This window comes from Eschrichtius robustus, chromosome 15 (assembly GCF_028021215.1).
Source record: "Eschrichtius robustus isolate mEscRob2 chromosome 15, mEscRob2.pri, whole genome shotgun sequence".
Lineage (NCBI taxonomy): Eukaryota > Metazoa > Chordata > Mammalia > Artiodactyla > Eschrichtiidae > Eschrichtius > Eschrichtius robustus.
In genome coordinates this window covers 82,302,111-82,317,952 of record NC_090838.1, presented here as the reverse complement: position 1 = coordinate 82,317,952, position 15,842 = coordinate 82,302,111, and the positions used below count along the sequence as shown (strand labels likewise).

The 15,842-nt window shown below is 49.4% G+C and overlaps 1 protein-coding gene across 1 annotated transcript; it reads left to right on the top strand.

The window, feature by feature from the left end:
• The first annotated feature begins 347 nt into the window (after positions 1-347).
• On the top strand, positions 348-13,286 carry CD8B (CD8 subunit beta). Its single transcript, XM_068564751.1, has 5 exons — positions 348-390; positions 3,567-3,926; positions 7,006-7,095; positions 11,606-11,695; positions 13,246-13,286. The coding sequence occupies exons 1-5, from the start codon at positions 348-350 to the stop codon at positions 13,284-13,286; spliced, it is 624 nt and encodes a 207-aa protein (XP_068420852.1).
• The last annotated feature ends 2,556 nt before the right edge of the window (positions 13,287-15,842 follow it).

Sequence of the window (15,842 nt, the reverse complement as noted above, 5' to 3'; positions counted from 1 at the left end):
TCCTGAGCGTCCTGACTTCTCTGAGCCTCAGTTGCCTCATCTGGAGTCACATGGAGGGAAGATCCTGTTCCGACCTCCCAGGGCAGGAGGCGATCACACACGTGCGATTGCTTGGCGCCAGCGCAGCCGCGTGACCTCCTTACTGGAGACGCAGCCAAGACCTTTGAAATGCGGGGAGGATGAGGGCAGAGACCTTGCCATCCTCTCGCCAGACTCCCGCCCCTCTCCCCCACCAGGTCCCTCCCTCCCTGCTACCCGCTCCCCCCTCCCCCAGCTGCCCCGCCCGGTCCCAGCCCAGACCATCTCAGCCGAGCCCCGCCAGGACCAGATGTCCCGGGCGCGCCAAGATGCAGCCGCTGCTCTGGCTTCTTCTCGCCGCGCAGCTGGCAGGTAAGGCGGGGAGACCGTGGGGCGCGCGGGGCCGGAGCGGATGGGCTTCGCTGGACCCGGGAAGAGACTGAGCCGTGGAGTTTGGGAAAACTGTCCCCGTAGGATGCCGAGCCCAGAGCCCGGAGCTGCGGTGGCACCGGGGAGGCGGCCGGCAGGCACAGTCCCTGGGGGTGGAAAACCTCCGAGGGAGCTCATTACCCCAGGGCTCCCGGGAGCCTCAGGACTGAGGCCACCTCTGCCCCAAAGCCTGAACCTAGAAGAGGAGACAGGAAGCGAGGAGGGAGAGAGGGAGGAGGAGGGAGGGTTGAAGGAGATGGGAAGGAAGAAAAGAGAGAAAGGAGGTCCAGAGAGGAAGGGAAAATGCCCTTGTCCAGGTCTGGCAGAGATGTGCCCCCAGGAAGGGGCCAGGGGCCTAGTTCTGGCTTTGGTGCACCGGCGCTTGGCCCAGGGTTCTGTAGACATATTTTCATTACTTCCGGGGAAGTATCTGTAGCGCAATCCGCCAAATACCAGGCTGTTGCCAGTTCTCAGGCAGGTGTGTCGGGGTACCCCTCAGGGTCCCCAGTTTCCCGAATACTCCCTGGGCGTGGGTGTCGTAGGCAGTGTGGCTCCCTGAACAAGCAGGGATGGAGTTCGAATGTTGGGGTTAGAATACAGCGGAGAGTCTGTCCCTCTGGCCAAGCCCAGTCAGTCTGTTTTTTAGAAGAAACCCTTCCGCACCCCAAACTGCCCACTAACCTGTGGTTGATTTGCTCTCTTGTTCAAGAAGTCCAAAGCTGATCCTCCCGCCAGGGTGATAAGGCCTGCCTGACTGGGCTTTGACCTAATGAGCTCAACGACATCTCAAGTAGAAGCTAGTCTAGGCCATTCAAAGCTACTAGTGTTACTGTGGGTCATTTTAGAAAACAGCAGGTCCCTCTGCGAGTGGAGTCACGGGGGTACTGAGACCATCAAATAAATCAAATGAGACCATGTGTGTGGTGAGGCCTGGCTCTGGGTCCGGAGCACAGACTGGACTCAGCCACAGCCCGGGGGTTCAGCCTCCAGGGGCTGAAAAGCAAGTGGGCTCGAGAGAGACCAGGGTGTGTCTCAGCCAGGAAGTCTTCAAGTCAGGACGCAGGCGAGGATCGTACACAAAGAGCCCAAGGCCCCTCCGACCCCTCTCCACTCTGGGCTTTCTTGGTAGAGCTTCTGGAATCTTATTTGCAGCCCCACTACGTGCACATGAGCCCATGATGTGGATCCGGGTTTCCTCAATCCAAGGAGTGGCTCAAAGCTCAGGTTCTGGGGTCCCAGACCTGAGTTTGAATCTGGATCCACCACAAAGAGGCTGTGTGACCTTAAGCAGCCTCTGTTATAAGGTTAAGCAGCTGTGTTAACTTTCCTGAGCCTCTGTTTCCTCATGTGTAAAATGGTAGGTTTCCCCCCAAAAGATCTGGTGAGGATTAAACAAAATAATGCACGTACCATATTCAGTACAGGGATTCTTTTTTTTTTTTTTTTTTTTTTTAATTTATTTTTGGCCAAGCCGCACAGCATGCGGGATATTAGTTCCCTGATCAGGGATCGAACCTGTGCCCCCAGCAGTGGAAGAGAGGAGTACTAACCACTGGACCACCAGGGGATTCCCTGTCTATTCTTACTATCTCCCCCAGGAGGTCAATGACCCCAAACAATGAAGAATCTCTACTCTGCTAACAAGGCAGTATGGGTTTTGGGGAGAAGAGAGAAGGCCCAGCAGTCACTTGGGCCCCAGATACCTTATCATTCTCAGTGCCAGCAGAAGCTCAGAGTGATCTGAGTGTGAGGGGAGTCCAAAAGTTTAAGTTCATTTCTTCAGTGTTAGAGAAGGTCGCTCTGGGGCCAGGGAGCCTGAGCCCCAAGTACAGGCAGGATTGTGAATGGGCCACGACCTCAGAAAGCCTTGGGTACACACACAAACACACACACACACACACACACTCTGTGGCCTCCTCTGCCCATCCAGGTCTGTGTCCTCTCTGGACCTTGATGCTCCTGGGTCTCTGCCCTGGTCTGCAGTCTCCTCTGCCCCGCAGCTAAAATGAAAGCTTCACCGGGTCAGATTCAGTTTGTTGGACTTGGCCGTGAAGGACCCATTCTAATCCTCTCCTTACGATTTCATTTGCTGCCAGTAACAACCCCTGAGATGTGAGACACACAGACAGTGATTTACCCACATATAGCACTTTCCACTTGGCAGTGCTTTTTTGGACATTCTAAGCCTCAGAAGCAGGCAGGACAGCAGCAGCAAGCCGCCCTCCTTTTATAGGAGGAGACAGGCTCCACGACTCGCCTGAGGTCCCACAACTGGCATGGGGCACAGACGGGGTTCAAGGCCAGGTCTGTGTGTTCTGCTCTAGTTTTCCTGAACAATCCCCTACCTGCAGGTGCTTCCCATCTGAGACTGAAATGAACTCCCAGCGCCACGCCTGGGGTGTCTGTCCTTCCACCCGGGAATGGGGATCCAGAGACCAGTTGATTACGGGCTCGGGGAGTAATGGCTAGAATTGTGCCTTCCAGGGGACAGTGAGTTCCTCTTGCTGGCTGTTGGTCACCGTGCAGAAACGGTGGCTGGCCCTCTTGTAGGTTGGCCAGACCGGCCATGTGCTCTGCCGGGGATTCTGAGCTTGCCCTGGGTCTCCTTCAGCTGCTTGGAGCCTTTTGAAAGTCTACATAGAGCGGCAGCAGGACAAGGTGAAAGGCAACCAGCTTTGACTTCAGACTGAATCCTTGAGTTTGACTCCCGGGCACTTACTAGCTGTAAGCAGGACTTTGAATAAGTCATATCATGCCTCAGTTCCTCATCTGTGAAATGGGAATAAAAATCCCAAAGTAAGTCTGAGGCATGATTGAGGTAATTTATGCAAAGAGCCAGGCATAAGCATGCAGTCAACACAAGGACGCTCTCTCCCCTGTCGCCTTTGTCAGGCTGGCATCATGAACACCTGCCTGGTGGATGATCGCATGCGGGATGGGGTGCTCGAGCTCTGAGTCCTGGGGCCACCGGCTGCGTTTCACACAGCATCTCCCCAGGCCCTGCACCTGGGCAGGCTCTCTCATAACTTCTCTCATACTTGACTACGGGTGACTCTGAGGCCCCACGAGCCTGGCCGAGAAAAGGTGCTGATGGTCTCTGCTCCTTCTGTTTCTCGTAGCTCTGTGTGGCAGCTCAGCACTCCTGCAGACCCCTGCGTCCATGACGGCTCAGACCAACCAGACAGTGATGCTGTCCTGTGAAGCCAAAACCTTAGCCTCTCACTCTCGCATCTACTGGCTGAGGCAGCGCCAGGCCCCGAGCGCTAACAGTCACTACGAGTTCCTGGCCTTCTGGGATCTCACCAAAGGGGCTGTGCACGGCAAGGAGGTGGAGCAGGAGAAGCTCATTGTGCTTCGAGATTCTTCCCGGTACACCCTCAGCCTCCAAAGTGTGAAGCCTTCCGACAGCGGCGTCTACTTCTGCATGACGGTTGGGAACCCCGACCTGACCTTTGGGAAGGGAACTCAGCTGAGTGTGGGTAAGGATCTGGCTCAGTGCTGTAGATGAGCACGGAGCACCTACTGGGCGCCGGGTGCGTGCCAGGCCCTGGGACATCCCACTCTCAGTGAGCCCCGCCCTGCAGGAGGGGATGACCGCCAGGAGCAACAGCTCTACCGCTAATAGAAACAAAAAGTAACCCAGGGCCAAGCAGGTGCAAGTGTTGTACGTAGTTGTTTCACTCAATGCTGTCAACCACCCTGGGAGGCAGGTGCTGTTTGATCCCATGGGAGGCTTAGGAGCGCCGCTGCTTCTTCTGCAGACAGGGCAGAACTGTCCTTCAGCCATTCTACGTTCACCTGAGGCTGTGGCTGGACTGGGCCGAGTCCCCGGACCTGCCAGTGGTCTCAGAAATCCCCTCCCAGTGTGCACACAGGGAAAGAACGAGCATGGGGACCCGTAGCTTGAACCCACACCCAGAGTTGCAAGGAGTGAGGAGGCTGGATCCCAGACCCAGCTGCAAATTCTGCTGCAAGTTTACCCAGTGCCTGTGGGCAGGTCACTCCCCTCCCTGGGCCTCAGTTTTCCCATCTGTATTGTGGGGCTGCTAAGGGCCTCCATGACTCCCTCCAGCCTTTAGAAACTGCAGTTCCTCAGGAGTTAAGTCATCATGTCCAGTAGAACTATGTTTCGAGCCACAGATGTAATTTAAGATTTTCTAATAGCCACGTTCAAAACAATCAAAAGAAACAAGTAAAATTAATTTAAATAATTTATTTTATTTAACCCAGTGTATCAGTGATATTATTATTTCAATGTGTAATCAGTATACAGATTATTACTGAAATATTTTACATTCGCTTTTCATACTAAGTGCTCGATATTTACGTGTACAGCACATCTCGGGTCAGACTGGCCGCGTTTCAAGTGCTCTGTAGCACACGTGGCAGGTGGCTGCCATATTGGATGGTGAGGGTTAAACTATCAAGGGTGTGAAGGAATTCTCAAAGGGCCCCCTCCCCAGGTTAGCCCATGGCCAAGGCCAACGCCCAGTGGGCTTCCTACTGTCTTGCTTCGCACTCACCTGGGATCTTTTCAGGCTGGGGGCATTGAGAGTGACAAGGGGACCCCCAGGAATTAGACCACTCAGCATGGGAGGTGCAGGCATAACGACATGATCAGGAAGACACAAACCAGAGTGATGCCCTCGTCACATGTCACCAACCTCGGGTCTTAAATCAGGAGGTGGGGAAGGTAGGGAGAGCTCTCCCAACAAGAAGCCGAGGCATCCCTGGAGGGGTGGGTGTCAACTGATTCTTGTATTGAAAATTGGGCTTTTGTGAGTTTGGGGTTTGGGTTTGATTTATTGTTTTTGTCTCTATAAGCCTCACACTGCCCACTCATGAGATTTCAGGGTCTAGGAAAGGTGGATGGTGAAATAAGCAAAACTGGTTTTCAGAAGATTCCCGCCACGTGTACCACCACCCGCTCACTCCTGGCTTTGATCTTCCCAAACCCCTCTCACTGCCTGGCTCCCCGGGAATGGCAGTCCCTCCCCAAAACACGCGCTGGCAACCGTATCATCTCCGCATGGTACAGGTATTCAGAGTCAGAGCCTGCCCTCCTGCCAGAAGGTCAGTACATTTTAAAGGAGGAAGCCTGGATGGTAGAGAAAGTATTTGGGGGAAGATGGGCCTTTTTCAGGCCCCTCAAGACACCATGGGCTCAAAACTCCTGCCCCTTTCCAAGAGGAGAGAAGTGGGGGGAAGTGGGTGTGGCGGAGTGGTATCAGGAAGAATCAAGGGGACCTGCCTCTGGGCAAGAAGACATTGAAATAGAACAAGTCTCCCCACAAACCCTCCCATCCGTCCCCAGGCCCCTGTGCCCAGGCAGGGCACGAAGTCCTGTAGAGCTGCCCCCACTGCCCCGCTGGGAGCCTCTGTGCCTCCTCGTGTAGGAAGTAGGGGAGTGAACACTTCACAGGCAGTGAGGACTAAAGGGGGTAATGGAAGGTCAAAACACCGCTGCAGAGGGCCTAGCTCCTCCCAGACTTTCCGAGCAAGAGACTGAGGCTGTTTTCCCCTTTTACGATAGTTTCCCTCAGCACTCTGATGACCTGATGTGCTTAACTTTTTGTCAAAACTCACTTGCTCTTGAGGCAGTGTGCGGGGTGAGCGCCTAGGACAGGCATCTTTTGGCTCAGATGCCGGCCCTGCCGTTTCGTGGCTCTTGAACTCTGAGCAAGTGATTTATTTCAACCTTCTGAGCCTAGGCTTCTTCGGAGATAAGACGGGGAAAAGAGTGCCAGTCCCCAGAGTTGTGGGGTTCAATAAGCTTAAGCTGACGCTCTTGGCATGGGCACTAGCCCGAGGTGGGAGCTTGGTAAGGGTTAATTCTGCTTAGTTGGCTCTTCTAGAAACCTCATGGAGCGGGCAGAGCGGGGCACGTTTTCTCTACTGCTCATGGATCAGGGCAGTGAGCGTCTGAAGTGTCCACATTTTATATGGAAGCTACCAGGCCCAAATGACCAAACATTGGCTGCCCCTCCCTTTGCCCTTGACTCTAAAGTTCAAGTTCATGGTGTCACCCGATTCCCTCTCCTACCATTTTGCAGAAAATCATTTCAGTGAAATGTCTTTCCCCAACCCTCAGAGGCAGGGGTTGGATTCAGCGGCGCCCGGTGTCCCCCCTCCCTTAGCATCTCCGAGCCTCAGGTGTCTCCCTTTGCCCTGTGGGCTTGTCCCTCTGCCCTGTCCCAACACTTCAGCACATGACACTGGATTAAAATGGGGGAAACTGAGACACAGAAAAGTGATAGGACTTGCCCCAAGTCACGCAGTGGTTAATCAGGGGTTCTGGGGCTCTTTTCACATCTGGGTGGCTCCAGAGCCCCTCTCTCTAGGACACCAAACAGACCCCCATCCCTAGGCCTTCAGATTCATCTGAGAGGTGGGGAAGTAGATCAAAAATCCTAGTGATCCGTGACCGTCAAGCCCCATAGCAGCCTAGGGAACACTGAGAAGGACTTTAGTACCTGGATGTAAGATGTGCAGTTGTAAGTTTTATCTCTGAATCCACCTGTTGTTTACCTGACTGAAACATGTCTCTTGCTTTTGTAGTTGATGTCCTTCCCACCACTCCGCAGCCCACCAAGAAGACCACTCCCAAGAAGAAAGTGTTCCGGTTCCCAAACCTGGTGACCCGGAAGGGTGAGTTCTCCCATATACCCCTGGATTCTCAGAAGCACAGCAGACCCTCTCCCTCCCTCCATCCCTCCCTCTCGTCATTCCTTCCTTCCGAAAGCCCTTCCCAAGTGTGGACTCCAGCCTGTTTCTCTAGCCCTGAGCTGGGGTCTGAGAGGGAGCTGAGTGTGACAGCAGTGCTGTCCTCCAGCAGCTCACGCTCTAGTGGGGGACACACTCCCAAATCATCACAGGACAAAACTTATTGAAGGATACATCCACCCAAAACTTGCATACAAATGTTCCTAGCAGGATTAAAAAGTAGAAACCACTCAAATGTCTACCACCTGATGAATGGATTAACAAAATATGGACTCTCCATACAATGGAATATTATTTAGCCATAATCAAGAGTGAAGTACTGATATGCTACCTCATGGATGAATCTTGAAAATATTTTGCAGTGCAAGAAGCCAGTCACAAAAGACCATATATTATATGATCCCCTTGATATGAAATGTCCAGAATATGACATTCCTTGAAGACAGAAAGTAGATTAGTGGTTGCCTAAGGCTGGGGGTTTGGGGAAGGAATGGGGGGAAGACAGCTAATGGGCACAGGATTTCTTTTGGCGGGGATTAAAATGTTCAAAATTAGATTGTGGCGATAGTTGCACAACTCTGTGAATATAACAAAAACCAATAGATTATACACTTTAAACAGGTGAACTTTACAATATATAAATTATATCTTAATAGAGCTGTTAACAAACAAAAAACCCAACCCAAAGGACCAGCACTTTGGGATTGACATATACACACTACTATATATAAAATAGATAACTAATAAGAACCTACTGTGTAACATAGGGAACTCTACTCAATACTCTGTAATGACCCATATGGGAAAAGAATCTAAAAAATAGTGGATATACGCCTATTATAACTGATACACTTTACTGTACAGCAGAAACTAACATAACATTGTAAATCAACTATACTCCAATAAAAAGTAATACAAAAAAGACAAAGGGCCAGCACTTTAACCTTCCCCAGTTTTGATGCCTAATAGAGGACCTAGCACACAGTGTGTGCTTCATATATGTTTACTAATGAGTGAACCAACTCACTGCTCTGTGCTACAAGCACCAGACACCATAGCTGAGTACACACGCACGCACGCACGCACACACACGCTTGCCTTGAACCCATCAGCCAAATGTGCTTCTGGAAAAACACTGACCTCTGTCCCCCAAAAGTTACTGGTGACAAAAAGAAAGTGCCACCTGCTCCCACCCATAGGACAAACCACAAGCAGCCACACCAGGGCCGCCTCATGCTACTGGTGTTGCTTTGTCTTAAATATTTATATAAAGTATCAGAAAGAGTCTGGGGGGAGGCATCTAGCAGGATCCAGGGGATGGGAGAGGGAAACTGCCACACGAGTTCACAGTAAAAAGCAAATCAGAACCCATGTACAGAAGGACAAAGTCTTAGGGAACATAAAGGCGGAGACAGAACGAGCTCATTTTATAAAGTATGCCCCCCAACTTTGCCTAAAGGATTTCAGGCGGGGTATAACCAAAAACAGGACACAAAAGGCCAAGACAGTAGAGGCACTAAGATGAAGACGCAAAACCTGGGTCTGTGCCTTGGCTCTGGAGGAGCCCAAAAAACCCAGTGAAGCAAAGAGTAGACCCCAAGTAACGTGGCACCACTAACACCCCTCCTCCCACCACAATGATATAAAGAAACAACCCGGGCATCAAAGCCTTCACCCTGGTGCTAAATTCTAGAAAAAAATCTGCCCTGTTCATTCTTATGTAAGGACCGCTGAACGACAGTGAATTCAGTAGCACTTCATAAATGATGGAAAAATGGTCTTCAAATTTTTTGCATCATTTCTGATATCAACCCTCAGTAAAATCCCAGGGTAAAATGCAATTCCAACATTAGTAGGTTATTGAGAATAACCAGGATGTGTGTGAAGGTGGCCAAGTTGGGGGGAGGGGCGTCAAGGGGAGTAGGTGGAGGTTGTATTGGGGTTGGGGACCATGGGGAAGTGTAGCCTAGTGGTAAGTTAGCCAGGCCTACGTCTGAATCCCTGTCTGCCACTGCTTATACTGTGCGACCTTGGGCAAGTGATTCAGCCTGTCTGAACCTCAGTTTCTTTCACCTGTCAAGTGGGAATGCTCACGTGGCTGCAGGGAAGGCAAGATAAAATGCGATACTATACACAAGGCACTCAGCTTGGCGGGGCACCTAGACAGAGCTCAGAGCTTGTTATCATGAAAGAAACCCACAGGCTGCCATGGGGAGGGGCCTGCTCCCCTTAGACAAGCTGGGGAGGTGCTGGGGGACAATTTCTAAACTGCTGTCACAGGAACAGTGTGGTGAGATACAGACCTCAGGAGACCCCAAGACCCGAGCGAGGCAAAGAAGGTGGGGCTGAGTGTCGCCCGTGTGTCTCTGGCCGCTGGCTCCCTGCCCAAGCAGGCTTCTCGCCACCTTTACTAGAAGCGGCAGTTTTCCTGGTAGGTGATCGCGTTTCACCGAGGACCCGAGGACCGGTAGCTGTCTCTCGGCCTCTAGTTCAGGTCATAGCTCAGGAGGCCCCCCCTGGCCCCTCTCCCCTATCCCTGAAGCCTGTGTCCACCTCCCTTACTTAAAACTTTATCCAGGCATAATTTGCATGTCATAAAATTCACCCATTTTAAGCTCATGACTCCATGATTTTTAGTAAATTTACCGAGTTATACAACCATCACCACGATCTAGTTTTAGAACATTTCCATCAAACTGTCAGAGCCCTTGTGCCTGTTTATAACTAATCTCTGTTCCCACCCCAGCCCCTGGCAACCACTAATCTACATTCTGTTGCTATAGATTTGCCTCTTCTGAACATTTCATACAAATGGAGTCATAGAATATGTGGTCTTTCATGCCTGGTTTCCTTCACTTCGCACCATGTTTCTGAGGTTCCTCCGGGTCGGGAGAACATGGGGGAGATGAGAGGGAGGCAGACAGAAACGCTCACACATCAGAGGCGGGAAGGACTTCCAAGGGCCTCTCACCCAACCTTCCTCGCCACGTGGCACCATGCAGCCTTGGTGATGGCAGGCTCCCTCCCACGGAGCAGCCCACTCCATCCCTTCCGCCACCTCTCCTGCCCTTAAGCTGTCACGATGGGACTGGCAGGGGCTGTAGAACTCGGGGCATCTGGGTCCAAATCCTGGCCCTGCCTTTTAGTATCCAGGTGACCTAGGGCATGTAATTGAACTTCTTTGAATCTTGGTTTTTCTGAACTGTAAAATGAGAGATAAAAATGACAGTTAATACCTTCCTTCCTCACAAGATGGAAGTTTGTAGTTAGTACTATCCTTGGCACATAACAGGTCTTCAGTAAACGTTCTCCCGCTTCCCTGACATCGAAAACTCTTTCTAATTTTTTTAACCTTGAGCCCAAATCTGCAGCCTTTCCCTTTTCACCCATGGGTCCTGGGTCTGCTCCCTCAGCTACTCATAGGGACCAGCCATAGGGACACGAAGGGTGCCAGAGAAGGATCTGGGTCATCGATGACATAAGCTCTGCTGTTTACATAGCATACAAAATGGGCAAAGGAACAAATAGGCAACTGATAGAAGAAAAATCATACGTGGCCAATATATGAAAATAGGCTGAAATTGACAAGTGGTGAATTGAAGTGAAATATCATTTTTCACCCACTGGACTGGCAAAAACTAAAAACTTTGATAATGTCAAGGGTCAGCAGGGTGCACAGCTGGTGATTAGGAATGGAATTCACTGCAGCCTTTTTTGGAAGGCATTTCACAGTATCTGTTATAATTGAAAATGGATATAGTCTATGGTTAGTAGTTCTCGTTTACAGTATCTGCCTCCAGCAGGCTCCTGCATAAGGAAAGAAATGCACCTGGATGTTTTCTGCAGAGGTATTTGTAAAACACAGGAAACAAACAAAATGTCCGTTAAAAAAAAAGAATGTGCTGGCATGTTTAAGTGAAGAAAAAAAAAAAAAAAACCTGGTTGCAGAACAATTTGTACTATATAAGCCTCTGTATTTTTAAAAGCTATATGGGATGTATCTATGTAAATTATGTATGTGTACATGCAAATTAACAATGGCAGTTACTTCTGTGAAGGAGCTGGGATGCCAAGGGGCATTCTAACCATATACTTAAATCTTTTACAGTGAAAATATATTCGGGTGTTTCTTCTGAAATTAAAAGTTTTAAAAATAAATAACCAGGCATGCAAATTGTCAGGCATTACTAGGCATGCAAATTGTCTATCTCATTTGAACATAAATAGCTCCTGAGTTTATTAATTTTTAAAATTTGCATGTGGGACATGAAATTTTATATATGAAATGATCTCAATGTGTTTAAAGAGCCTAGAAAAAAGACTGGAAGGAACTATGTAAACAGCGTATTCTCTGGGAGGTGGGGCTTCCGGTTGATTTTTCACTCTTTGTATTCATCTGCACATCTCAAATATTTAATATGCGTGTCTTTTCCAGGCCTGTCCTGTGCCCCCCTCGTTGTCGGCCTACTGGCGGCTGTCGTCCTTGTTCTGCTGGTGTCCTTGGGCGTGGCCATTCACCTACACTGTAAGTTGTGCCCTCCTGGGCCGTCATGGCGACCCCTTTTGCTGTTGGAGGTGTCCCCGAGGGTCCTTCCTTCTCTAGGGAAGCAGGGCAGATGGCAGCCTGGTGGAAGTTTGCCCCTCCAACCCCGAACCCATGATAGCTCCAAGAAGTGATTCTTGGCCTGAGGCCAAGCTTCAGGGATCAGAGAACACCCTGTCTTTGGAGTCAGAGAAACTTGGATTTGAATCCGACTCTGCCGATTCCTGATCTAGTGACCTTGGGCATATGCCCTGGCTTCCCTGAGCCTCAGCTGCCTCACCCCGGATAACCATGTTACCTACTTCCCAGGGCTGCTTTTGTAAAGTCCTGCCTAAGTGCCTGGCTCGGGGCATGTGCTCAGTAATCAGGAACACGCGTGAGCAGTTGGGATGGAAGCAGTGCACAGAGATTGCGGTAGGGTTTGGGTTATGTTCCCAGAAGCTAGAAATCCTCCCTCTGTGAGGCTGTGGGGAAACTCAGAGATGCCTGCTGCACCTGGTCACTTCAGAGATGGGATCACCTCCTTCTACAGGCCCCCCTGGGAGCTTCAGGGGAGGCCCACACAGCTGGCCAAGAGCCCAGAGCCCCAGACTCTAGCCCTGACTCTTCTGCTCACCTGTGCCACCTTGTGCAAGTCACTTACCCTCTCTGGGCTTCTGTGAAATGGGACGGGGTGGCCCACAAGGACGTGGACTAGATCAGTGGCTCTTTCATAGGTCACAGACCCTTTTGAACGTATGATGGCAATATGGACCCTCTCTGCAGAGAAATGCACCATGTGCACATTTTTGCATACAATTGCCACCCCCAAAAAAGGGATCCATTTATTCCATTCTAAGAACCATTAGAGTTCAGTGGTCTGCAGACTTTTTTGATCAAGGACCTCATCAGTAAAAAATCTTTTAATTATAAACCCTAACTTCAATTAGCTGTATTTATTTATTTAATATATTATGTATGTATATATTTAATATATAATTATAACTATTTTATATTCTTAAATGATTAATATTTATGCTAGCTGTGTTTATTTAATAGTCTATGTATGTTATTAAATGTGCTTCAAAAATAAAAAGGATAAGATAAACATGTAAATAGACATGCTCATTCCTTCCTTCCTTCATCCCAGGGGGAAATCTTGCACTTCCCCAGAATACACACGCTCTGATTTAAGACCACCTGTCTGTACAACCTCTGCTTCCTGACCTGCTGTGAAGGGCAAGGTGGCGCATTTAAGGGCACACAGACTGCCACTTACTAGCTACATGACTTTGGGCAGGTCACTCAGTAACACACTCACTCTCTACGTCAGCTTCCCCATATGCAAATCGGAGATAATAAGAGTACCAACTCTTAGGTTTGCCACGAGCAGTAAGGGAGTTAAAACCCATGAGGTGTCTGGAGCAGAGCCTGGCACCAAGGAAGTGGTCCGAGGTGTCAGCTGCCCCTCTCATCGCCCTCCTCCCTCTCTGGGGCTTGGTGTCAGTGGCTCACAGTCCATGCCAACCAGCGGTCTTGTTTTCTCCTTCCAGGCCTGCAGAGGAGAGCTCGGCTTCGCCTCCTGAAACAGTAAGTGGTTGGGGTCTTGGAAAATTGCCTGGGCCGCAGCCCTGGGTGTGGCCCTGGCCTCCTCAGCCCCTGCTGGTACTCACAGCCTCCAACTGCGAGAGCCCCAGACAGACACCACCTTCAAAACAATCACACACTGTATAAATAGATGGGCTCATGGAGTTCAGGCAAAGAGAGAACCTAAGCAAACGGAATACTGATTAGTCATCTAAGTATATGTGAAGTATAGTAAGATTTAGCTCTTATCTCTCCTGAGAATAATAGTGAACTCTTTTTTTTTTATTGAAGTAGAGTTGATTTACCATGTTGTGTTAGCGTCAGGTATACAGCAAAGTGATTTAGTTATATATATCCTTTTTCAGATTCTTTTCCATTATACGTTATTATGAGATATTGAATAAACAATCAACTCCTACATGGGTAGAACCAGTAGGATATTCCAAACTTTTCGCCACCCGGTATTTCATTCAACTTGGTCCTGCATGACATAGGAGGGTTACTTTTACAGATCAAGACTTGCTCAAAGCATTTGGGACAGTAGAGAACAGCCTCGAACTCGAAAACAAGTCGATTCACCCCAAGGCCAGCATCTCCACCAGTGGAATTCCTTCCCTCCTGGTGTTGTGTGTTGGACTTGACCCCACCTGGGTCCCAGGAGTTGGCAAACTCACTGGCTGAGTCACATAGACACAGGGGCTACAAGGCTCGCTGCTTAGGCCCACTGAGCTGGGTAAGCTCCAGCAGAAGCCAAGGCAGAGACCAAGGCTGCCTGAGGCTCCCAGACTCAAGGGCTCTGGACCCCTGTTTGGCCATGGGCAGTGTCCTTGGACTGCCTTTTCTGCCTCAAAATAGGGATTGTTTCGCATCTACCTATCTCATTAATTACACCCCCCCTCTATGTAGAGTGTTTGAAAAAAAGAAAGAAAGCCCCCGATCTTAGATTGAAGATCAAGAACTCTGGCTCCATTGTGAGGCAGATCTGGGTTTGAGTCCTGTCTGCTACTCACCAGCCTTGGGACTGTAGGCAAGTCACTTCACCTCTCTGAGCCCCTGATTCCTCATCTGTAAAATGGGATAACAGTACCAAGCACATGGTTATTGTAAGGACTTACTGAAGAAGCACCGTCTAAGTGCACAGCCCCTGGATCCTTGGAGTCAAGGCAGCAGCTCATGTTACTTACAAAAGGCAACTTTATGAGCCCAACAACCAAGAAACAACATGTTTTCTTGTTGAATTATAAGTGACAGACCATATTATATTAGTTTCAGGTGTACAACGTAAAATGTATTTTTAAATACTCTGAAATGATAAACTTTCATATATGCTCACTATACTGTCTGCTCTACATTATTACACACATTGTGTTTGTATATATTTGTATACATTGTATTGTATAGTTGCTTAAACATGCCTGCTGCATTTCATGGGCAATTTCTATGGTAATTTTGATGGTGTGCAATTTTCACTTTACGTGCTGGATTTAGAAGCTACCCTGTACTTAAGAGACAGTAACTTAAGTGTATTTGTCTAACTCTAGACCTCCAGAATGTTCTGTTCAGAATCGTCTTTGTGGTGACCTGTTGTGGAGAACGACTCCCCCTCAAGGAGCTGCCTGTATTGTGCCTCCCACCCACTCCTTCGTTTTAACTTGTTCCCCAGTGATTTGATGCCAGTTTGGGAGGAGTTGGCTGCAGGACCTCATGCTATGGCACACCCCTGGGGTTCTGAGGATCAGCTTAGGCGAGGAAGGGGCTGGGGGTGGCCCCAGGTGGGACCCTAGCCCCCTCACCCTTTTCATTCCGAACAGCTCTGCTTTCATCCGTTGCCTGTAATTACACTTACCTTAAGATGTCATTGAACAAAAGGGTTCGTGGCTAAAAAGATGTTTGAAAACCACCTCTGGTTTTGCTATCATGATCCAGGTGTGGATGAAATAGACCCTGGGCCTCAAAGATCAGCTGTTACTAATTCAAGTTGCAATTTGGGGCAGACATTCCCCAGCCTCTAACTGGCCTTAGAAAATCATCTATCGGCAGGCCACGTTCCTCTGGTCCCTTAGCGTGCATCGGTGAATCGCTTACCTTAGAAGGTACCGCAGGAAGAAACTACTCAAAGCTAGAGTTCTTAGGGCTGCGTTTTTTGAGTGTTTCAATTTTTTTTAATGACTGAGATGGGCCCTAAAAACATACCAACACAAAACTCTTGGCCCTAGGCTACTTACTTGGAGTGGAGCCCTGCGTCCTGACTCGCCATTTATCTCTCTTACAGGAAATACAATAGCATTTGTCTGATAATAAGTGGTTTCACAGCTTGCTGTTGTTTTCAGGTTTTATAAGTGAGCAGAGGATATGTTTTTGGTGTCCTGCTACAAAAATACATTGGTCAGTGATGAGCGAGATCTGGAAAAATGAGAGAGAAAGGACACGCTCAACCATGGAAATGTCACTGACCTGCTGAAGCTGCCTGCTTTTAACTACTGCAAGTTCTTTCTGTGGGCCTCGTGCATGGGAGCAACTTGTTACATGGTCTTCGGGAATCTTAGAGAGAAGGCTTCAGAAC

Excerpts from the sequence above, each read along its gene's own strand:
- CD8B (XM_068564751.1), top strand. The coding sequence starts at position 348 with ATGCAGCCGCTGCTCTGGCTTCTTCTCGCCGCGCAGCTGGCAG. Across the intron at positions 3,927-7,005 it reads GGGAACTCAGCTGAGTGTGG|TTGATGTCCTTCCCACCACT; the intron begins GTAAGGATCTGG and ends TTGCTTTTGTAG. Across the intron at positions 11,696-13,245 it reads CGTGGCCATTCACCTACACT|GCCTGCAGAGGAGAGCTCGG; the intron begins GTAAGTTGTGCC and ends TTCTCCTTCCAG.